At 47.1% G+C, this 24,093-nt stretch overlaps 1 protein-coding gene across 1 annotated transcript; it reads left to right on the plus strand.

The window, feature by feature from the left end:
- Positions 1-495: 495 nt before the first annotated feature.
- Positions 496-20,179, plus strand: Slc5a9 (solute carrier family 5 member 9). The gene is given in 14 exon segments (XM_050136213.1): positions 496-657; positions 3,000-3,071; positions 5,715-5,872; positions 6,110-6,293; positions 7,432-7,537; positions 8,340-8,420; positions 8,668-8,873; positions 9,084-9,219; positions 9,640-9,747; positions 11,313-11,463; positions 13,071-13,239; positions 14,166-14,381; positions 16,315-16,498; positions 19,068-20,179. Coding segments are annotated over 14 exon segments (2,142 nt in total). The 3' UTR covers positions 19,277-20,179.
- Positions 20,180-24,093: the final 3,914 nt, after the last annotated feature.

Here is a 24,093-nt window from a genome sequence, read left to right on the forward strand (position 1 = left end):
GGGCATATGGGGGCAGCAGTGGCTTTACAGGGATGATCACAGACTCTTCCTGTCTTCCCTCTTCTTGCTCTTACTGGATAAAGGAAAGTTGTATTAAGCTGATGACTGAACTTCAGCGGCAGCTCCTTTCCTCAGTTTCACTTTCCTCGGTTCTTCCACAGAGCAGCTGCTTAAGTACCTTGATTTCTAAAGTGTGTGTGTGTGTGTGTGTGTGTGTGCATGTGCGCACACACGCATGCAACTACCTACAGGCATGCAGATTCATGTTGCATGCAGATGTATACAATGGCAGCAGGCAAAGAGAGGGAGGGGGTGGGAAGAAGTAACACAAGGGAAGGCATTGCAGTTAGGAGAAGAGTGGGCGGGACCTCACCTGCCAGCAGGACTCCTCACTTTCTCAGATGCTAATGAGACTTGGGTTTGTTTAATCATTAAAGGGAAGGAACGAAGCCAGGAGGACATCAAAGTCCAGTCTGCCGGAAAGGACAGTAACAGATGAGCAAGGAGCTAGCAGCAATGGAGCCTGGAGATTCAGTGGATGCAGCCAGTGCTGAGACAGCACCACACTCAGCCCTGGGCTCTGGAGTTGGCCTGCATGCCTATGACATCGTGGTGGTGGTCATCTACTTTGTCTTCGTCCTTGCTGTGGGAATCTGGGTGAGTGAGAACTACATAATGCTGAAGCCTGACAGACAGGCAGAGAAACCTCTCATCCTGAGCTCGGAGAGGGGTAGGGAGAGAAGAAAAGAGGAGGAATACACAACAGTAGGAAGCTGATACTATGGTGCTTCAGGAATCACCCATTCCCACCCTGTCCTTCTGTAGATGGACGAATGAGGCCAGAGGCAGGTCAAGCCAGGAGCTCTGACTTCAACCCGTTTAATCACTGTGAGTCTGGCTCTCCTCTCCTTTCCCTCAGGACTCCCAACTCAGAGTAGGCTCAACACCCAGCCTTCCTCTCCTACTAGTGTCTTGAACAAAGAGCTCAGACTCACATGTTCTCAGGCAACAGTGCCTTCCAGATTCCAATGTTCCTATAGTTCAAGGAAACCACACAGCTGCGGGCAGGTGCAAGGCTTTGAGGTCAGGAAACCCTGAGCCCAGATCTTACTCTAGCGGTTAGAGCCATGGGGTCCTGGGGACATAGAAACCTCTCAGTTTCCCCATGTGTTTGTTGCTAATATTATTGAAAAACACAATCACTCAGTGACAGGACAAGCACCTGGCACTGTGCCCAGTATGCAGGTTGCAGGTCATAGACAGCTGTTCTTATCAAGACAGGATTCTGCTGAGAGGCCAGTCCCTCCAGATTGCTGAGAGGTAGATTATCACTCAAGTCTCAGCTGGTCAGGAACACCTCAGGCCTCTCTTCTGTGAGGGGAGGGGGTGCTAGCCCTCACTTTCCAGGCTTCGTTTGAGGAAGAAGTGGGCAAACAGGAACTCAACAGTCCCTGCAAGGCGGCCAGCATGAGAACCCTAATTCCCGTGTGTGTTGGACAAATCCTCTTCTGCTCCTGTGGTTCAATTAATCACCTGTGAAATGAATTTTCACTGCCACTGTTGCCACCGAGGTGATCAGAGGTGACACAAGAATGTTCTAGCCAAAGCTTAGCACACGTCAGGCCCTGTACATGCGAGCATCGCTCCCCAGTGACTAAACACCTTTTGCTTTTCCTTCCTCTACTTCAAGGATTTCTCTGTTCTCAGATCTGGTCAGACTTGTTGCTTCCCACTCAGAAGTAACTTCCACTCTTGTGTCAGCTTTCTCTTGTATGCTTTGTTAATTAACATAAAGAAATAAAGATGTATTTAGGCCTCAGGCTTCAGAGCTCAGACCATGGTCAGCTGACTCCATTACAATGGATGAGTGAGGAGGCAACAGGAGCCTGTAACAGAGGACAGTGGTCATCTCATGGATGCTGGGAAACAGACACAGAGAGGAAAATGTTGGTGGCAAGACAGATCCTCCATGACCTATTTGCTCTAACCAGGGCTCATTTTTCATAGTTTCTACTGCTTCACAATATCCCATTCAATTTTTAATCTATCAGAGGGACTAATATATTAACTATGTCACAAACTTCATAATCCAAGCACTTCCTAAAATCCCATGTCTGATAGTGCACTGGGGACTAAGTATTTAACACACGAGGCTTTGGAATCTTCCAAACACAAATTTCAGCACACCCTTCCCCACTATCAGCCCACACCACAGACTCTCGTCATGCCCTGCAGAGACACCCCTAGCCACCCTGAGCCTAACTTAGGCCCTCTCCACATCAATAGCACAAAGATGGAGAAAGCTCAGCTGTCACTGCAGTCCTGTTAGCATCTTGACCAAGAAGATTGGGCTTATGTCCCCAGAGAAAGAGCTTACACTCCTTGTGTCTCCTCACCCTTCAGAGCACACCCCAAAACAGGCCATGGACTGGTCACCTACTGGATCCTTCCAGAATCCTCAGTGGGTTCAATGGTGTGTTCTGGCTCCAGGCCTTATCAATGCATGTCCCAAATAGAGTTCTTCATTCTGGCCAGTGTTCAGAATGGCTAGAACAGTACCCAGTCCGATGTGGGTATCTGTCTGAGGAGAAAGAAGGGGCTAGCTCAAGGAAGAGTCAGCTATGCACCTGAGACAGATTCCACCCCTTGGAAGAGGTCACCAACAGATGGAAAATAAGGAGACACTAATTACCTCCCAGATAGTTTTCACGACATTTTGCTATTCCTGAAGACCTCGGACAGCCTTTGCCTCCTTTGTTTTTCCATGAGTCCTGAGAACTAGAAGGAGAGCGAAACTAACAAAGAGGGCGTGACTCTCCCACAGACCCATAGTTTATAAAACAGTGATGCCATAAGTATACAGACAACCCTGCTCTGCCTCAGGTCCTGTCATCCCTGTCACCAAGGTGCCTGTGCCAAGGGGGCAATTAATTAAGGCGTGGAAGGTGGGAACGGTAAGAGGCTTGGGAAGTACTGACATCTTTGCATATTCTTTCTAGTCGTCTGTCCGTGCAAGCCGAGGGACCATTGGTGGCTATTTCCTGGCTGGAAGATCCATGACCTGGTGGCCAGTGAGTTGACCTTCCTCCCTCCTCTCCCAGGATATATTCCCAGCTTTGACCATCCATAACCTCCTCTCAGCTTTTCTTGCCAGAACTTCATCAACACCCCCCTACTTTTTTGCCCAACTCTAGATTCCTTTCTTGCCCACAACCCACGCAGCAGCCTGAGCCATCTCCCCTGGGTGCCTTCTGTGCATGTCACAGATGGCTGTCTGGGATTCTTTTGCTCTATGTAGACAGAAACCAGAGGTGGCCTGGGGTGGGGTGGGGGAAGCATAGTGTTGATAGCACTCAGCTCTAGAAGTTTATAAGCTGGGAATCCAAACAGACGCTTACAGCTCCGTACTAGAACTGGAGTCTCATGGCCCTGGCTTTTAGGACCAGAGAGTTATTGAGGGCCCAGGATGTTGCTCTGAGCTTGGAGCTCTAACACCCAGAGCCTAAATGAGTTTAGCTTTAGATGATGGAGCCTACAAATCTTTAGCCCTCACTATCTCCCTCAAACTTTTTCTGTGACCCAGATTTACAGTCCTGTACTCTCAGCTACCATCCAAATCTTCATAATAAGCTTCTTGCAGTTTCTGGCCACCATTATTACTATTACTATTATTATTAATTTTTCAGCTTACTGTTGTGTATCTGAGCTTTGAATATTTGGGTTATTAGCTCTCAGTGGGTCTCTGGAACTCTTAGCTTCCTCCTTACTACTACAGTTGTTATGCCCTGTGATCTAATATCTGCTCTTCATGCAACAACCAAACCAACATGTTCTACTTGTGATAATGATCCCTCATAAGAAAAACAACTATTTAGGCAAAATGTTTCAACACCGAGATGCAGCAGGGAGTTTTGGGGAAGTACACAAAAGAGAAGCCTCCCAAGCTAATTGATTATATGTATGGCCAGAAAAGAATGGAAGCACACCTACACTTGGAATATAATTTCACCAATCACAGCCCGGTATGCCCATATGCCTCTAGCTTCTAATTCCACTAATCACACTCCCTAAATAAGGACCAATCACAAGCCTCACATTGCACTAATCAGAGACTTTCTCTGTGCCCTTGGGGAGTTGCTCCCCTTCTGTGTTATGTGAGTCGCTATAGGATGAGTAGAGTCTTCTGCTATCCACTATAGCCCGAAGTGCAATCTTCCCCATCTGGTGCAGGTTTTTTGAAGTGTTGAACAGGAGCACAGCCTCTCAAAGCAGCCATCTGTAACTTCTGTGGTGTCACAATTGCAGTGTTTCTCTGAATCTCAAGTGTAGTCTCCTCAGTGATCATTGAGTCATTTGAAGCAGCTGGGATGCCATGACAACAGTTTAGCCATTCACCCAGTAGGAGATGCTAGCTAGTATGACAACTGCTTGGCCGAGGCATCCAGGCTTCAGGGAAGGATTTGTTAGCTGTCAATCAAAGGGTAGAGCAGTTTCTCCCTGCTCTCTCTGAAGTTTCATTTAGTCACGGGAAACAAAAACAAAATTTAAAAAAAAAAAAAACAAATATCTTCAACACTTGCAGTGCTCAGCCTGGTATCCAACCTGGTATTTCACAGCCAGGGAGAGTTCCATCCCCCTGCTCTATCTCCAGGTGTGGGCCTTATGTAGGGCACTGGATCTATTGAGATATATGTGGAGTTTCCTGCTATAGGGATGCTCAGAGTTGAGTGGCCACACAGACTTAGGAATAATATACTCAAACCTGGGGTAGAGGGAGGCACTGCACTTCTCATAGGTTGGTGAAGTTGCTGGGTCTCAGGCCACAGGTGGATAAGAAGTAGGAATCATTTTCTTGAACAAATGACACCTGCACTTAATACTGACCAACATTGACTTGAGAATCAGGGGCGAGCTCCCAGCCATCTCCAGAAATTGGTCCCAAGCATTTCTCCCATTGGGCCATACCCTATATTTCTACTGATCCCTGAAAATTAACTTCTCTTCCCAAAGTAGGATGAAGGGAGATGAGGTCTACCTAGAAACCTAGTCACATCAAACGCACACACACACATTCTCCCATGCTCATTCATGTGCTCACACGCTCTCATGTTCTCCCAGTCACACCCCCACAGTCATACACATACATTCCTACAGGCCAGCATTCACATATACTCACACATGTGCATACATGCACGCTCCCACTTACTTTCGTACATTCATTCACATAGCCTTACACTTAAAGATTCCTGCACACCCTTCTCGTTCCCTCACTCCCTCACTCAGTTACTCTCACACTCATAATGCCAGTCATTTTTGACCCTCCATTTTGGTGATGCTCACTGTCCTTGCCCACCACAGCTTACAGTCTTCTCTCTAAGAAGAAGAGAAAACCCTGACAGCCTTTGGGAGTCTGAAAGATTTGGCTATATGGAGAAGGAAGATCTAAGGACAGGGAACCTATATCTATTTTTACATGATAATTACCCAAGGATGTTTGAGTCTGGAACCCAGAAATTCATAGGGATAATGAGAAATGACTGGTGTTTCCAGCTACTCCCTTGTGAGGAGAAAGAAATACCTGCAGAAATGTTCTCTCTAGCCAGTGCCTCAAAAATCACAGCCTCTAGCTGGCTCCTCACAGTAAGGGATCCTAAGCCCGGATTGCTCCAAACTGACTCTGACCCTTGCCCCTTAACCTCACTTGTGCCTTGCAGATTGGAGCATCTCTGATGTCCAGCAATGTGGGCAGTGGCTTATTCATCGGTCTGGCTGGGACAGGGGCTGCTGGAGGCCTTGCTGTGGGTGGCTTCGAGTGGAATGTAAGGAAGCTGACCTGACGGCTCCAGGGTGTTGAGGGTCAGAACCATCTCCTGTCCCTGGCCTTAGAGAAGAAAGATATCTTAGAGGTACTTGGGCGGTTGTGCAGTAAAGAGAGTACCCATTACATAGATGATGAAATTAAGGCCTTAAAGAGGAAAGAGAACTCATCTGGGGTTATCCAGAAAAGCTGGTAGGAGGACCCAGGTCTCTCGTTTCTCCCATCAGGGCTCTTCCACCCAACATGCTACCTACGGGAGGGAAGCTGCCAATCTTTCTATGACTAAAATAGCTATTCTATGTTCTCCCAGGCAACGTGGCTACTTGTGGCCCTGGGCTGGATCTTCGTCCCTGTGTACATTGCAGCGGGTGTGGTCACCATGCCCCAGTACCTGAAGAAACGGTTTGGAGGGCAGAGGATCCAGGTGTACATGTCAGTCCTGTCTCTCATCCTTTACATCTTCACCAAGATTTCGGTGGGTATGACTGCAGGTGGCTTCTTACCATGGACATCATGCTGAGCTCACTGATGGTGGGGAGGGATGGGGAGAAGGAAAGGGAGAGAGGGGGGAGGGGAAGGGGCTACAATGAAAGGGTTGTGGATGGAATGAAGGATAAAAGAAAGGAAAGTTAGATCAACCTGACTTCAGAGAAAGTCGTCATCCAGAAGTGGTAAAATCACACTTGAATAGGAAATGTTTTAAGTGAATATCGATCTTTCACACAATGAACTATCAAGCTAGAGTCCACTCTATCATGTTTCCATAAACTGATACTTTATTGGACAATTCTTTATTAATCGCCTAGAATGTTAGAGTATAAAAATAACTTTACTGTTGCTTTATTGAACTAAACTTAGAAGACAAACCTAGACATGTCAAGTGAATTATCCAAGTCTACACAAAGGACTAGGTCTTGAATCAGAACTGGATCTTGACTCCCATGCCCTGAGATGATTAGGTCCTCCCACTACCATATTTTAGACTTTGTCATCAGTTTATGAACAATCATGGAATGGATTGAGGAATAGACTGAAGGGAACAGAATCAACCAGGTGCCGGATATAGTAATGAAGTTAACTTGAGGACAGACATTGTTAGCTCAGGCTGTCCTTACCCCAGGTCCCATAATAACCTGAGTATGTGGATTATCCAGAACCCATGGCTGCCTCCCCATGCAGCCCTGTGGGCCTATGCTAATTTGTGGAGCAGGTAATAACTTGCACAGTTCCTATTCTCTCTTCCCAAATGTCCTCTTCTCCACCTCCAGCGTCTAGCCTTACTTCCTCCATCTCCCACTTTCATTTTGTATCATGACATTCATAATACACAGACAAATCTTTCAAGGATAGCTGATTATTTATCTTTTTATTCAAAACATTATTCAGTATTGTTTCACCCTAAATTCTACCATGTCTCCATGTCTGCAAGGTCAAGCCCACATTCCATCATGTGGCACTTTAATTCCAAGACCAAACCCACCAGCATGGCTCTCCAGCCTTGTCTGCATTGTTTTATGAAAGCTGAGGCTACCAGATAAGGTGGGTGACATACCCACCACAACCATCCTGAAAGTATTGGGTAGCATGGAATTCTGGGTCCTTGCTTTCTGCAGACTGATATCTTCTCTGGAGCCATCTTCATCCAGATGTCCTTAGGCTGGAACCTCTATCTCTCCACGGTGATCCTGCTACTGGTGACAGCTGTCTACACCATCGCAGGTAGCAAGGGGGAGAGGCCATGTTGATATGTGGAGACCGCGAGATGAGGAGGGAAGTGTTCACTAGCAAAGATATTGAAAGATAGAAAGATAAAGATAGAAAAAGATAGACAGAGACTGATGATCCAGAGAGGGACAGTAAGTTATGGAGAGACAGAGACAAGCTAATGAAGACAGAGATATACTATGAGAGAACACACAGAGGGAGACGGGAACACAGCAAGAGAGAAAAGGGAGTGGAAAAGCAGAGATGGAAAATCTATTTGGCAAAGGCATGTAATGAGAGAGACATGTAGTCCTGCCAAGGCCTGGCTGTGTGGGACAAGGTGGGAAATCAATGAACTGCTGTCTGGGCCATAGTCACCATAGCAAAACCAAGAACGCATTCTACTCTGTTTTCTTCAATTCATAGAAGTGGGTACCCTAGGACAACAGCCCAGGACAGAACTACTTATGGCTAAGTTGTCTTTGAATGATATGAGACATCTAGGAGGACTTTGGGAGGGAAAGTAGAGAACTTGGGGATATTAATGGCAAGAACAACAGGCTGTTGATGGTGTAGTGACCAGACCTTGCCCTGGATAGAAAAATTACATCAGAACATACTGGTCTGTAACCAGCCAATATAGTCCCTGGGTGGGATAGAGAGAAAAGAGATGGAGAAGGGTCTGTCACCAGGGTTCCCTGCTAAGAGAGCTCTGTGTCTTCTCTGGTCTCCCCCAATGTAGCCAAACACGGGGCAGGTACCCAGAGGTAAACTTTCCATTGATGCTGACTGATGTATCCTCTCCTTGGGTACCCAGGAGGACTCACTGCTGTGATCTACACTGATGCTCTACAAACTGTGATCATGGTAGGGGGCGCTCTAGTCCTCATGTTCCTGGGTAAGAAAGAGGTCTAAATGTACCCTATCCTTGACCTAGAACTTTCTATAGCATAAGGCCAAACCCCCTTTCTAGGTCAGACCTCCCTAAAGTCAGCATTCTCTCTATTCCAAACCAAGAACCTTGACCCCAAGACCCAGCATCCTCACCCATTCCTAGTTGTCAAGTCAGTTCAAACCCAGAGGCTCACCTGAGGCTATCGGTGGGGACTCCGGGTCCATTTCTCACACCATGTCTCTTCCCACAGGCTTTAAGGAGGTGGGCTGGTACCCAGGCCTACAGCAACTATATAAGCAGGCCATTCCCAATGTCACAGTTCCCAACACCACCTGTCACCTCCCACGGTCCGATGCCTTTCACATGCTCCGTGACCCTGTGAATGGGGACATTCCTTGGCCAGGCCTCATTTTTGGGCTCACAGTCCTGGCCACCTGGTGTTGGTGCACAGATCAGGTAATGTTCCCCAGCCTGGCCTGGCCCAGCAGGGACTTTCTGAAAACAAGCAAACAAGCAGGCGGTTGGGTACATAGGAGCTGGACATCATCCTGGGACTGAGTGGAGGAAAATGGTGACCAGTGCCAGGCTCTCCTGCACTGAACTAAGTCCTTTTCTGACCAGTGATGCATCTCCACTGAGAGTTATGCACATCTCACGTTGTTTCAGGTGATTGTACAGAGGTCTCTCTCCGCCAAGAGTCTTTCCCATGCCAAGGGGGGCTCAGTGCTGGGCGGCTACCTAAAGATCTTCCCGATGTTCTTCATTGTCATGCCTGGCATGATCAGCCGGGCTCTGTACCCAGGTAAGAGCTAGTGTGGCTCTCTGAGAACTGTGGGGTTTGCAGGGCATTTTCAGAGAAGAATTTTTTGGGACAGGTGTACCAGAGGATTTCTCAATTAAGGGAACACAGGAAACATTTTAGACTTTGTACTGGGGTAGAAGAAATCTGCATTTGGAGGCCACTTTAAATTTTTCCCCTTTATATGGAGAAGAAGAAATAAGACATTATTGGATATTTCCAAGAACATTTGTTTTTATCAAAGAATTCTAACAATCTCTGAAGTGTGGTTCACGCACAACATATCTGTAGGTGGTCAGAATCCTTGTCATTTCACCCTATAGACTAAGTTGGAGTCTTCAGAACATATTCCCATAGCACCATTAAGTAAATAGGGGCCCAACCTAAGGAGGTACAGCATCATACAGCTCTCTTCTTTTGCAGATGAAGTTGCCTGCGTAGACCCTGACATCTGTCAAAGAGTGTGTGGCGCCAGAGTGGGATGCTCTAACATTGCTTACCCAAAGCTGGTCATGGCACTCATGCCTGTGGGTGAGTCTTAGCTCCCACCCTTTTCCACCACCAAGTTCCTCTTTTAGGGATCACTGCCCAGGATGGACTACACTACAAACAGATGAAAAGAGAGAAGAGAAAGACTCACCTCTGGCCCCATGCCAGAACACACACACACACACACACACACTCCCTCAAGCTTTCCCAAGGCACCTGCTATGTGTTCCAGGTATTGGAGACACATTTCTAAAAGACAGTTCTCTGATCCCAGTTCTCTTTGGTCTCCAGGGACTATACCTGGGCTCCTAGATAGTATAGGATATGGTGACCAGGAGAGCTCCAAGGGAGCAGTGACCAATCTTGGAGACTGTCAGAAAAAATTCTCCAAAGAAAAGAAGTACTGCTGAGTCACAAGATACAACTTGTCAAAAACCAAGAGCCTGGGGAACACCATTCTAGGAAGATAGTGTGTGTGTGTGCAAATGATCAGGGTGGGAAGACCGTGCAATGCACCATCAGCAGAAAGGATGAGTGAAGACCATTTTCCAAGGGAATGTTATGTCCAAACACCACGCAGGATAGCCTTTTCTCTGAGAGCAAAGGAGGTCACTGCAGACAGGAGGGAGCTTTGGTTCAAGCATGAATGATGAAGTTTGTGCTTGAAGAATTCAGTATGGAGAGAGAATGGGAGGGGAAAGTCAAGGAAACATAAATGAGTCAAGGAACTGGAAGGCAAGAGACGAGTGGTTATTGCTCGTCTTTAGTGATTACAGCCAGTCAGAGAAATAGTAGATAGAGTGAAGGTCCATCTAGAGCCAAGCAGTTAAGAAACAGGACAGGGAGAGTTAAGAGAAGGGTCTAGGATAATGATGACATCAGGTGGGGAGATCAGAAAGGTATTATTAGCCAGAGGGGAACAAATGATTCAGAACTTCTAGGAGTCATCGCCCCAGTACTGAAAGGTCATTTCCAGAAGCTTGGCCATCAGTGGTAGAAACTTCAAATATCAGTGTACACTTTAATATGTCCAGTGTCCAGGTGAAAAAAATGGGTCCAAGTAGAAAAAACTCCTCGTCCCAAGATCATTTAGCTAGTTACCCACAAAGCCAGGAAACAGCCCAGGTTTCTGTCTCTGAGGCTGAGAGTTCAGGTAATGACCACTATGAGGTATGAAATGCTGCTTTTAAAAGGATAGACAATGCATCGTAAAAATTAAAATATGTTACCAGCAGCCTTTTAACCCCAGTCCCAGGGATCCACCACCGTCCATGGCCATAGTACCAAAACATATATAAAGACTGCAGGAAGCCTCTTATTGTCTTGATTCATGCACATCTTGTAGTATACAGAGGGCAACCAAGGCTTGGAGAGTCCTGATGGGCCACCCAAGGCCAAAAAGCTGAGACAGAGGCTGGCCAGAACCTGGACTCAAGCATTGTGGATTTCCGGATTCTGTATCTGTCCTAGATGGGACCGTCACTAGCACCCACCTCATCCCATCTCCACCCCAAAATTCTTGTCTTTGTGTGCTTCTGCTGCAACCTCCAACATCCTGGCAGAGCCCTTAAATGGACAGTTTTCCACTCGGCCTTGTCTCTCCCCAGGTCTGCGAGGCCTGATGATCGCGGTGATCATGGCTGCCCTGATGAGCTCACTCACCTCCATCTTCAACAGCAGCAGCACCCTGTTTGCCATAGACGTGTGGCAGCGCTTCCGCAGGCGGGCAACTGAGCAAGAGCTGATGGTGGTAGGCAGGTGTGCTGACTATGTTTCTAGAGCGCCCTCTCGCTGGAGAACTCTCTCTCTCCTCTCCCATCCCTGCTTCTTGGGAAGATCAGCTAGGTCTAGACCCCAAGCTTGCAGTCAGACAGTGGGTTCCAGTCTGCATTAAGTCCCTCCCCAGAACTATGCCACCTCTCCCCCTTCAGAATAGCAGGGGATGGGAAGAAATCTATCCTTGCCTGTTTAACTAACAAGTTCACTGTGAGATAATAATGCATGTAAGCCCTAACTGATCACATGGAATTCGGGGAGCACCTGACCCCCTGAAGTCTTTTGGGCCATCTCTGGCTGTTATTCTAGGATAATATGAATACTACTAACCCTCCAGATATACCTAGAACATGCATCATTTGACACACTGTTGAACTGGGGACACACAGATGCATGATACATAATTCAGCTCTCGGGGCATCCCCAGCTCACAACAAAGAGGGAACTTCAAGAGATAGTGAAGTGTAATCTTGAGAGAGATGTCCATAGAGTAGTTGTCTCCAAACAGTTGACTCACAAGCTTTGAACACCAAGAAATGAAGGTTGAACTTCACCTTGAATGTAGTAGTTTATATTTTTAAAAGCACAACTTGGTGGTAAATTTTTTAGTCTCCGCAGACTAAGAGTTCACATGAGGGTAAAGGGTTGAAATCTCTGCTTCACAACTCAAGTCTCCCAGGCCCTGGCTTTGAAGCTAAATAGCACATTCCAGCCTCTTTTGTGTTTAAAGATGTGGGACTAGACATCTCATTTTTTCCCACTCACTGTCTATTCCTGGGCGTTTTGTTTCTGCCCTATGGCCTGCTCATCGGCACACACCCAGACAGTGACCCAGAATTTAAGAGTAGGACAGGAGAGGGAATGAGCATCAAAGAGGACAGGTGGGACCTGTCTAACAGGACCCGAGAAAGGGCAGGTGGGAGTTAAAAGAGAGGAGCGGAAAGAATTCTAGAAGTATTCCTCCTTTCTGCTCACCAACAGGGCTATAGTTCTCCATCAGTGTAATTTGGGCTCCATCTCCTGATCATATGCATTATTGCATTCAGCCCATCCAAGAAAAGTGCAATGTGGTTTTATTGTTGTTGTTTGTTTGTTTGTTGTTGCTGTCATTTTTGTTTTGTTTGTATTTACAAAATCAGGCACCAAAAGTGCTAGGCCTGAGTGGGAATCAGTTGAGAGGGGTACAGAGAACAAGCAGAGACCCGGGGCCAATGTAAGACCAGAAGCCTCCTGGAGAAGTAAATCGCTCTAGACGGCTGAGTGCAAAAAGGAAGAAAGGCAACCTCAGCAGGGACTTGCCAGTGCATACCTGGGGATAGGGGAGCATGGGTTATCACTCATCAGTGGGTATACAGAACAACTTTGAACCCAATCAATGGATGAATACTAAGGTTTCTTGAATTCTGAAGTCCCATTTCCTGGGATTTTAACTGTGTAATTTCTACCATTTAGTACTTGAGATTCTAACCCACAGACCTTCTCTGGCCCAGGGACCACTCACTTTCGCTTCCTTCCTGATTCCCATGTACACCTCATCCTGCCCATGCTCCTGTGTGTGGTACTCACAGCGCCCTGTGCTCTTCCCACAGGTTGTTCATAGTCTTCCTGGTAGTCATCAGCATCCTCTGGATCCCCATCATCCAGAGCTCCAACAGTGGGCAGCTCTTTGACTACATCCAGTCTATCACCAGCTACCTAGCCCCACCCATCACGGCCCTCTTCTTGCTGGCCATCTTCAGCAAGAGGGTCACTGAGCCTGTGAGTGCAACCAACCCTGCCCCTCCCCCACACACCACAGGGTCTGGGATAAACTCATCTAAGAGTTTGAGCAAAGTCAGCGCCTTCTTTAAGTTTTTAACTCTTACCATCAGGTCAAGATTCTCTCATTTGCACGGGAAACACTTACCAACCCATATGATATCTCCGAGGATGTAACCGTTTACAAGGTTCACATAAGTCTGCCATCCTGAGCAGTCAGGGAAGACATGTGATTAAATAATGACAAGGGACAATGGCTTCTGGGAAAGTAAAGAGCCAGTGAAGAGACTTCCAGGGGAGGGGCAGACTTCCTGGAAGAAGTGGCATATGAGACAATTCCTGAAAGGTCAGCGGTAGAGGAAGAGAATGCTGGACATGAGAGACAGAGATGTGAGAAACTGCAGGACAGCCTGAGGCTCTTGGTCTCTGCTCCACCTGTAGGCCTGTATCCTTCTGCACATAAGCAAAGCGAGGACACCAATGTTGATGCACTGTGAGCTCATGCGGAGATGTCTACACAGTGGTCCTGTAACTACACGGAATCCTCATGAGTATGGGAGGGAGGGAGATGTGCCAGGGTGGGAAGCCTGAATACTGAGCACTTGTGACTCAGTACTAACCAATCTCCCTGTTCACTGCACATAAGGAAGCTCCGAGCCAGCGTTCTTACTTTGATGGGCTCAAGCCATTGTCATGGAGCCGGGATCTCAATTCTACTGCAGCTCAGAAACTCATGTCCCTCTCAGCACAGCACTCTGCCTGCCTTTTAAGTCAGGACAGAGAGTGTCAATGGGGAACTTCACGGCTGAAATTTCCCCTGAAATAAGCCAGTAGTGGGAGATGTTAGGGAAGAGTGTCCCTCAACTTCCTAGGTCGGACCTACCTCACCTCAGTCTCTCCCTGCTCTGTCTCCACTTTCTCCTTAGGGTGCCTTCTGGGGCCTCATGTTTGGCCTAGCAGTGGGAATCGTGCGCATGGCTCTGGAGTTCTCATACCCTGCCCCAGCCTGTGGGGAGGCAGACAAAAGGCCGGCTGTTCTGAAGGACTTCCACTACCTGTACTTTGCCCTCCTCCTCTGTGGACTTACTGCCATCATCATTGTCATAATCAGCTTCTACACAAAGCCCATCCCTGATGAAAAGGCAAGTGATGTGTTCAGGCTGAGGCTTCTGGGAACAATTCCTCTGTCCTGAATGCCCAGAAACCTACCCCTCCCCACACCTCCACTGGGTTTTATCTTATGAATTATGATCTCAGCTACTACCAAGCAGGTATCTCTTAGAGGACAGGCTCACTGGGGTATGAATTTCCAGGTGAGGAGTAACCCATTCAGTTCAAAGTTACGCATTGTCTACTTACTAGGTGTCAGGCATGGAGCTGGGTTTACAAAGATAAATGATCCCTACCAACAACTGTACCTGGAAAGCAGATGCCAACACAAGCTAGTAACTACATAGAGAGAAAGCATAGAAGGACTTAGCTTAAGGAGAGAGGGTAAGCCCAGGGCTCTAGGGGTGGGTACATTGGCAATGTTGCTCTGAGATGGCTTAGAAGAAATAGTAATTTTTTTATGGTAAGAAAGAAGGATATGATGAGAAAGGAACCAGAGAACCGACTGCCTCCACCCAGCCTCTGAATACTGATGCCCAGTTTGTTGAAGGCTTCCTCCCCAGCCTGTTTTGCTTACTAAAGCCACTGTAATCACTTAGCACTGACTCAATGGCGTAAACATTAAGACTATGTCACATAACTTTCTGGAGCCTGGAAGCCTGGGATCAAGGACCCGCAGGTTGTTTTTATCTGAGGGTTCTCCTAAAGCTTAGTGATAGCCATCTTCTTCCTGAGTCTGTTCTCTGTGTCCATCTGGGACCCAATCTCCATGGTGATAGCCATCTTCTCCCCGAGTCTGTCCTCTGTCTGAGACCCAATCTCCTTAGTGCCTGCCCCTCTCATCCCATCTTGCCCTAATTATTTTCTCATAACCCTATCTCTGAATGTAGCTATAATCTGAAATATGAGAGCAAAGACTTCAATATAGAAATTCCGATAGGACACAATGTGACCCCTGATAGAGCCTGGTAGAATCCAGACCCTAAACATCGAATGGCAGCCACTGTGTATATTCTCACCTGTATGGTTCCTGTGAGCTAGTAAAATGGCCTTATGACTCCTGCAGACAAGAGGGTCTCGCACAGATGAGCAAGTGAGGCTAGCTCTTCTTGTGTCCAGACATGGCCTCCTGCTTCTGGGGTCTCTGTGCACTTTTTCTCTCCTCCTCTTTCACAAAAACCCAAACCCATTGTTGCTTTGTATCTTCTCTCCCTTGGAGGGGTCCCATTACCCACGTCATCAGCTGAACCAGGAACCAGGAGCCATGGCGGTCTCTCCTCTTCTTCACTTGATCATTCCATAAGTCACCATGTCCTATACATTTTACTCTCCTAATATCTCACAAGGCTACTGCTTCCTGGGATGGAGAGATAGATAGGTGGTTAATATGTGTAAGGCCTAGGTCTGGCTCCAAGCACTGCGAAAGGAATAAATGCATAAATGAATGCATGGACCTTGCCCTCCTGTTTTCTCAAGCACTTAATATTTCTTTCAATTATTTCTTGTTCTACTTTTCAACAGTTTCTGGGCTGGACCACTTCATTCACTCCAAGGAAGCTTTGAAAACCTAGCTTACAGGATTTTCTTCCAAGGTCTGCAGTAGCCCTCGCTGCCTTTCAGGTTTTGATTTTGCCAGCTATCAACCCCTCCCCTGGACCTTTGAAGTCTTTCCTTGGAGTTCAGGCACCTGCTTCCTATCTATTTCATTTCTTTTGGGTTGAGTTTCAAGTTGCTGGGGAATTCCCGATTCAGATCTCAATTCCAGCACCCAGCCTAGGGCTGACAGAGTGATTATTCAAGAAAGACTCCCTAATTGAAGAAAGAGGAAACCAAGGTGCCCTCCTCTCAACCTCACTTTGCTCCTCACCCTGTTTTGTATTGTTCTGAAGGCTTCCCATGAATGAGACTTCCTTTCCCACAGCAGGATGGCCTTCTGACTCCAAATGTCATCTCCTCTTTCTCTAGCTTGCTCGCCTGACCTGGTGGACAAGGAACTGTCCCTTACCTGAGCTGGAGAAGGAAGCTTCTGTGAGTAGGAATGAGACGGAGTGGGAAAACACTCCAGGACTGGCAGAGAGGCCAGATGCAGAGGGCCCAGCAGGAGACGGGGAAGAAGCAAACAGCATCCAGGCATCTGATCAATCAAGAGGTAGTTGGGGGCACATGTTGGGGCACATGTCACAAAGGAACAATGGGGACAAATATAACTCTGAGGATTCCCCCAGGATAAATTTTGGGGTCACTGAGGGTGTAGGACTCTGAAAGAACACTATCAAAACCATCCTTTCATTTCCCTAAGCGACTACTAAACCTGTTAAGACAGAGGAGAAAGGTTGTCTTGGTAACTCATGCGGTGGTTAGATTTAGAGTCTATCCATGGAGGGGTGCTCTTCCTAATACTAAACACAGCATTTGACAGGGGTGCCTACCCTTTCTCCTAAAGATCTAGCCAATGACGCAGCCTGAAAGATCGAACACGCAGAAAACCAAACAGCATTATGCCTCTTGAGTTCCCTCCACATGGAAGGGAGCCTCAGGCATCACAAAGAAGCAGGCAGCTTTGTCCCTGTATCCGTTTATGTACTTATTCCCCTCTTGTTTCTATGATACTGTCTGTAGTCACACAGAAGCCTGGCTGTCCCTCGTGGGAAGAGTGTAGAGCATGCCCACAGCCTGTGTTGTTATCATAGGAAGACCTGAGAAAAATGGCCACCCCTCTGCCAGACTCTTGGAGCAGCTGATGGCTTCCCAGAGGTTGTTATCTGTACTGGGATAGCACAATAATTAAATGGAAGCCATAATGTGCCAGTGGGAAATATAATGAGGTCATAACCTTCCTATAGTGAGATTAAGTAACAATATTAAGACACCCAATGAGAGAATGGCAAAATTATAGAGTTTTTTTCTGTTATAATAGTCCCAAAGAAAAATTTGAAATTCCAAAAGTCACATCAGTTGCAAGTTAAAGTCAAAAATCAATTATCTTATCCTTATGAAGAAATTTAATAAAATTTAAGCGCTGTATTTACTTCCAGCCTTAGTTAGAGATATTCTCTGAAGCAACTCTGCATAGATTTGGGCAAACTTCCTTCAGACTTCAAAAAGCCCAAGTACTGTGCCTGCTCGCAGAGCCTGCTTCTATAACTGCAGCAGGTTAAACGGAGACCCTGTTAGCAAAGCATCCCTTGCTGGACCCGCACGGTTGCCAATGCTCTGCATGCACTGGGTCTCAGGCTTCAAGGAACTCCTACTTTCTGAGGCTTTTCCCCTTCCTTCGGGGTCCTCATTTATGTACCTGCCAGTAGCTCATGATACCTTGAGCTCCAGAGCCATCAAGACTGAAGGCTCAATACTTTTTGCCCAGAGGATGGTAGTCAGAGGTCTGTGGAGCAATCTGTAGAGGAGAGATTGCTCTTACAGACACCGTCTTACAGACACCACAGTCAAAAACAGAGATACTCATTTCATAAGCATCCCAGGCCAAAGCCACTCTCCCTGGCCTTACCAGTCACCCCACTGAGGTTCAGTGTATTTTGATTGACAAACCATAGCTTTATTTTTTTATATATGTTTTATAGCCTTGCACCTGATTTTGGGTGGGTCTCAAAGGCTCCATCACTGCAAAGACTGAGTCTGCCCCTAAAAAGTTTATAAGCTGAAAAGACCATTCTTCAAGCAGTAGTGTAAGTGAGGCAGCTGTTAAGGTGGAGAGGAAAGGGGAAAAGGAGAGACTGCCGTGACTGGACCCCTGTTTCAAAGACAGACAGACCCCTTGCTGCTCCCTGTGTCCAGGGAGAAGTGGTTGCTGTTGATACAAAGGAATGCCTGCTCCCTCTGAACAGTACACGTAAGGGAGGAAAATGGCCCTCTGAGTCAGCCATAAACTCCCGTAGAAATAAAGCCCCCCTCTCTCAAGCCCAACCCCATGACAAAACGCCCCTGTGGAGGAACGAGAGATCAGGGAAGGCAGCTGCTCGTGCAGTGGATCCTTCTTGCTGAAACAAAGAAGCCTCGAGACAGGGGAGAAGCAGCCCCTTCGAGCTTAGCTTTTGTGAGCTATGTGATCCCAAGCTCTGCACCTCACTCGACAGGCCCGGCCTGCATCCCTCAGACAGCCGAGCATCTGGAGCTCTCTTAGACAGCCTCTCCCAGTACCAGCCCTGGTAGCCCTTGTAGTGTTATCAACCCCCATTCTCATTAGATGCATAAACAACTCTTAGAGTAAGGCAGGGCATGTCCCGAAGTCAGATGGGGGAGAGAGCACCTGCTACTAAGGAGAGGTGGATGATTTTTACTCACGGCCTATTGCAAGGTTGAGGGCAGAGCTGGCCCTGCTGCCAGGTTCCTGACCTCTAGTCCAATGTCAGGCCCCATAGCTGAGGAAACGAGACTCCCCATTTCTGGGTAAAATGGATTCTTTATCTGTCCCCACTCTGCACTGGTGCTCTGACTAAGAACACATGGCGGTAGTTCAAACACACTGTCTCCTGTAACGAGATGCTTCTGAGCAGTGAGTATTTGGTTGCTATCACAAAGTTCTCATCCAGGAGACCCAATTTAGAGCAATCTAGAGCCTTACAAAATGCCCTCCCTGCATGATCCCCACTCCTTCCATGTCTTAGTATCCCCCACTCTTTCATCCCTTGTCCAACCTCCACTCTGTCCATCCTTTCTTCCTTCCCGGTCCTGACCTTCTCTCACTATGGCCTGTCACTCAGCCCTACATAGGTCCTTGGGGAAATGGCTGTGGAACTGGTTCTGTGGACTCTCTGGGGCTCCACAGCAAGCCCTGAGCTCAGCGGAGAAGGCTGCACTGGAGCAGAAGCTGACCAGCATCGAGGAGGTGCCGCTCTGGAGACGTGTCTGCAACCTCAACGCCATCATCCTGCTGGCCATCAACATCTTTCTCTGGGGCTATTTTGCGTGACTCTGTAGACTAGGAATTATTTGAAGTGATTAAAAACTTCGGAACCCTGGTGAAGCCCAGAGACCAGCGGCAGGCTCTCCTCCCATCTCTCTGTGCTGACTGGAGACTACAGAGGCAGCAAATGAAAGCTTTTGAAGAACATCCATCCAAAACCCTTGACACATGGAGACATGAAGGACTAGATAGGTCACTAGGACTGCCCAGGGTCGCACAGCAGGACTCACCCTGGGTCTCCAGCTCTAGCTCTCTTCCTGCTACACTGTCCTACCTCAAAAACATTTCCTCGGTTTACTCCAGAATCTACATTGATATATATTCAGGTTAGACACATAGTAAGAAAAATGAGTAGAAAATTCTATTAAAAATATCCAAATACACTGTTTCCCCACTTTCCTTATCCCTTTCCCCTTTCTGTTTCCTCTCTCCTTCTCCCTTGCCCTCCTCAGCTCCCAGTAATGTGTAGCATGAGTCCAGTGAGGAGGGCCTTATCATGCCATTGGTTCCCCAGTTGTGGCTGCCAATCCCACAGGAGTGAAGGGCAGACGTAAGAGACAGGTGGCCAGGGCACGGTGCTCCTAGATGAGGATTCTGCTTGGCACAGTTCTAATTCTCCTACCTTCACACCCATTCCTGCAGTCTCCACAGCCTAGAGGCTTAGAACCTAGATGGAGAGACAAAATAGGTCAAAAGCAACAAGAATCAAACAGCCCTAGGGAGTGGAAAGAACAGCCTGAGGTTGAGCTGATGGGGAACCTTGTTAGCCAACCATCTTTAGAGGTGAGTTTTAGATAAGGCCTGGCTTCCCTGGGACCCAGGGTAAAAGGTGTGCACCTCCCTGTGGGCTTGCTCTGCGCCTTTTTTTTTGCTGGACATTGCTGTGCTTGGATTTCTCGTTTCCTGATTCGTAAGTTTTCCCCTTATAATAAATAAAAATATAATTGTTTTATCCTTAGTGAGCCTGGTTATTTCTACACTCCAAAGTCTTTATTCCTTTGCCTTCATCTGCCAAAACTCCTTTTCGGCAATATACCAGAGACTATGACCTTGAGCAACTAACCAGGAAACTTTATGGATGCCTCAACCTGGGTCAAGGTCCCGCTCAACCCCACAGTGCATAGACAGTGTCCCTGTGGCCCTTATCACGGTCCTATAGCGCTGTCTCCTCTCTAGATAGCTCATGCCTAGGAGCAGCGATCAACGGTTATGTCCAACCTGACTTTGGACTTATAAATAAAGGAAGCCAATAAAAGTTTGTTGGGTTCATAGGTTCTTCCAGGCCCTGGACTTTGCTTTGTGAATGGTGAGACAGAGACTTGGAGACTTGGGAGTCTTCTTGCCTAGGAAGAGACTCCTTGAGCTATCAGAAACAGCTGAGTCTCGGGCATTTGGGTTGAACGGCACAGATGCTGCTGATAATGGCCTTCTCCCTCTCCTCTGGTCCTCCGCAATGCTGCCTTTGATCACCATGCCAGTGATCTATCACTCCAAATGGAGACAAATAAAACTCCATTTTATTGGCCTGCAGACACATCTCTGAATCTCTCCTCTTTCTGCTGCCTCCAAACATGTTTTTTTTTTTTTTTTCAGAGACATTCTGACACCACTGTGCCTTTGTCTCAGAGGACAGCATGCTCTGTCTTTCTTCATGGACCCTGACTGAGAATTCTGGCTTCATTTTGACTTCTCTCAAACCATTCACACAAGTCATTTGTGGGTAGCAGATTCTAAGGAAACGCTGGGCGGAAATGAGTTTCAACAGGAACATAGCGTAAAATTGAATTCTGACTGACCTTCTTTCTGTTTGGAAAGAGGTCTTAGGTAGATCAGACTGGCTGCAAACTTACTATGTAGAAACGATAACCTTGAACTTTCGTGTGTATGCAAGCATATGTATGTAAATGGAAGCTTCTTTCCCACCCGCCAGTTCCCAAATAAACACTCAGAGGCTTAATATGAATTATAATTGTTTGGCCAATGGCTCAGGCTTATTACTGGCTACCTCTCACAATTAGATTAACCCATTTTTATTAATCTATGCCTTACCACATGGCTTATCGGGAATGTCCTGGTATCTTTACTCCTTTGAAGGCTACATGGTGTCTCTACCTCCCTTCTCTCTGTATCTATGTTCGGGTTTCCCATGTAGTTATATTCTGCCCCACCATAGACCAAAACAGCTTATTAATCAAGCAATAAAAGCAGCACATACTTGCAGCATACAGAAGGACATTCCACATCACATGTAAATGTGTTCTTGTTCGTGTATGCATGTATAAACAAATGCATGTGGATACCAGAGGTGGATATTTATATTTTAGCCATGGTCTCTTAATGAAACTGGAGTCGTGTGCCGCATGCTGCAGCCGCAAACTTGCCATGCTTACGTGCTCTGTGCTGGTCTCCTCACTCCCAGCTAGAGATCGGAACTGAAGTGTGACAGACACGGGTGGCCTGGAACCGCAGAGTAACCCTTCTGTAGAGGTGGCACAGCCTGCTGCTGAAGTAACTGGTGAGGATGGAATGAGAACTGGAACTGGACTTTGGAGGGAGGAGTGGAATCTTCGAGAAGTTGTACAAAGTAAAAGGTCAGCATGTGCGAAGTTCAAGCGTATATAACAGGCTCCCATAAAATAGGGATCTCACCCACTCATTTGTGAATACTGACTCCAGTTTTTCCTCAGAGTCAGGCTTCCTTTTGGTATCTGTCTAGAAAAGCAGAGCTGGGAGATTGACTGATGGAGAACAGGAGAGAATGGGTGTCTGGCAAGTGGAGCCGAGGCTGACAGTGCTCCTCTGGGTGTTCATGAGTTATGTTTACTATGGCTTCCTTTTCAGAGCTGCTGTAACTTTCCTGTGACCATTTTCTGGTAGTAGAAAGGTTCTGAGTGACTGCCAATGCTGAGAGTTAGCTGACATACCTGGTTCAGACTCGTCCCCATGGTGAAGAGGACACCAGCGTATAGCACAGTTGAGAGTTAGTTAATACACCTGGTGCAGCGCCACCCTTTGGTGAACAGGGCACCGGTATACAGCACAGCTGAGAGTCAGCTAACACACCTGATGCAGCCCTGACTCCAACGTGAACAGGACATAGCTATACTCAAGCGACACAGTTTAGCCACTGATTTGTTATAAATCATCTTGCAAAGGTTCTCAGGTGGTTGGGCACTGAACACAGCACCTGCATGCCCATCCACATAACTGCAAATGTCCTCTCCCTTCCTGTCTCACCTTTCTGCTTCCCCGATGCAGTTTCCTCCGATACCTTCCCAAGAAACTCCTAGAACCTAATCTAGGAGCATACTGGAAAACCAAGTCAAGTGTCTTTTAGGAAGAAATCAATCTTTTCCAGCTTTTTGTCCCTGCACACACATGCGTGCACACACATACACACACAGAAGAAGTAAAGCTGGTCCACCATCAAGTCTCCGCTCCACATCTAGCCACATGGAGGGTGCTGGGGAGAAGGTGCCAGACAAAAAAAAGAGAACAATAACAACAACAAAATACCTTTGATGTGGCCTCTGATTGTGAGGTTTTATAATGCATATTTCTCCTGTCTTGCTACCAACCATTAAGATAAGCTGCAACAGGCCTTGGCCCTGTTCTACATGGAAGGTGCACTAAGTTGATTTTTCTGTGTACCTCACTCTTCATCTGGATTCTTGAGAACCAGGACATCTCTACTTGAGCTGTAATAATGGAGTACAAGGCAGTGGAAGGGCAAGAGTCACATGTTGGAATCAGGGTACCCATGTTCTGCTCCCAGAGCCCCAGATCTGAATACACAAAAGAGAACTCCAAGAACTGCTTGTTTATGGGATAGTGAGGTTGTGAGTGGAGACAGGGTCAGAGGCAAATAATGAAATGGTGTGGGTAGAAGCTTACAGTTGAGGGGAAGGTCGGGGGAAAATGCAGCCTTCCAGGGAGGGTGGGACATATTTAAGATCCTACAGGGTGTCAGCAGTTACCCAGGTTTCTTTAAAGAAAAGCTGCTGCAGAGGTGATGAGGGAGCCAGCTTTGACATTGGTGGGGCTGGAGGAAAGTCGACATTTGGAATCCTGTGTCCATCCCAAGGTCTTGAGTGTGGGTCTATCATGGGCACACAAATTGCCCTTGTGTGTGTGTGTGTGCCTGCCTATCTGTGTGTATGTCTCTGTGTCTATATGTGTGTGTCTGTGTGGTACGTGTTTGTCTCACTTTCGCCATCTAGAGGAGACTAGAGTTCTTCCCACAATCGTCCTTCCTCTGTCTTAGCTTGTTCATGTGGCTCCCTCTGCCTGGAATACTCAGCTCCTGGCCTTTTCCTCTGGGCCTCCTAGCTCCTGCACATCTCAGGAACCTTCCCTTCCAATGACTTCCTGATGCCTCTCACCTGGTGGTCTGTGTCCCTCTGAGTCCCCATATGCGGTATCATTTCAATCATGAAAAGTTCATGCTGGCTTTACGATTCCTTCTCATCTCTTCTTTGGCATAGATCAATGCACTTTAAAGGTGTTCACTAGGTTCATTCAGAGATTACATATGCTAGGAAACTTAGTAAATGCTCAAAAAACATCCAGCGAATGAGTGAATATTAAATTATGGGGTGTATTTAAATTAATTCATGAATTCACTACATAGTATTTTCCCTCTGTTAATTCTCCGATTCCTAACTATTACCAAGAGCAATAATTAGAAGCAGCTGTCTATACAGCATTTTGGGTTCCACAATTCTGCTGGGCATTGAAGTCTTATTAAATTCCTACAACTCCTAGGGAAGGTAGGCAAGCATTACCACCTTTCCAGAGAGGACGACCGCTCCCATGTGAGCTGC

The sequence above is a fragment of the Alexandromys fortis genome, unplaced genomic scaffold, assembly GCF_014885135.2.
Source record: "Alexandromys fortis isolate MF-2015 unplaced genomic scaffold, M_Fortis_MF-2015_v1.1 scaffold_13, whole genome shotgun sequence".
NCBI classification, from domain to species: Eukaryota; Metazoa; Chordata; class Mammalia; order Rodentia; family Cricetidae; genus Alexandromys; species Alexandromys fortis.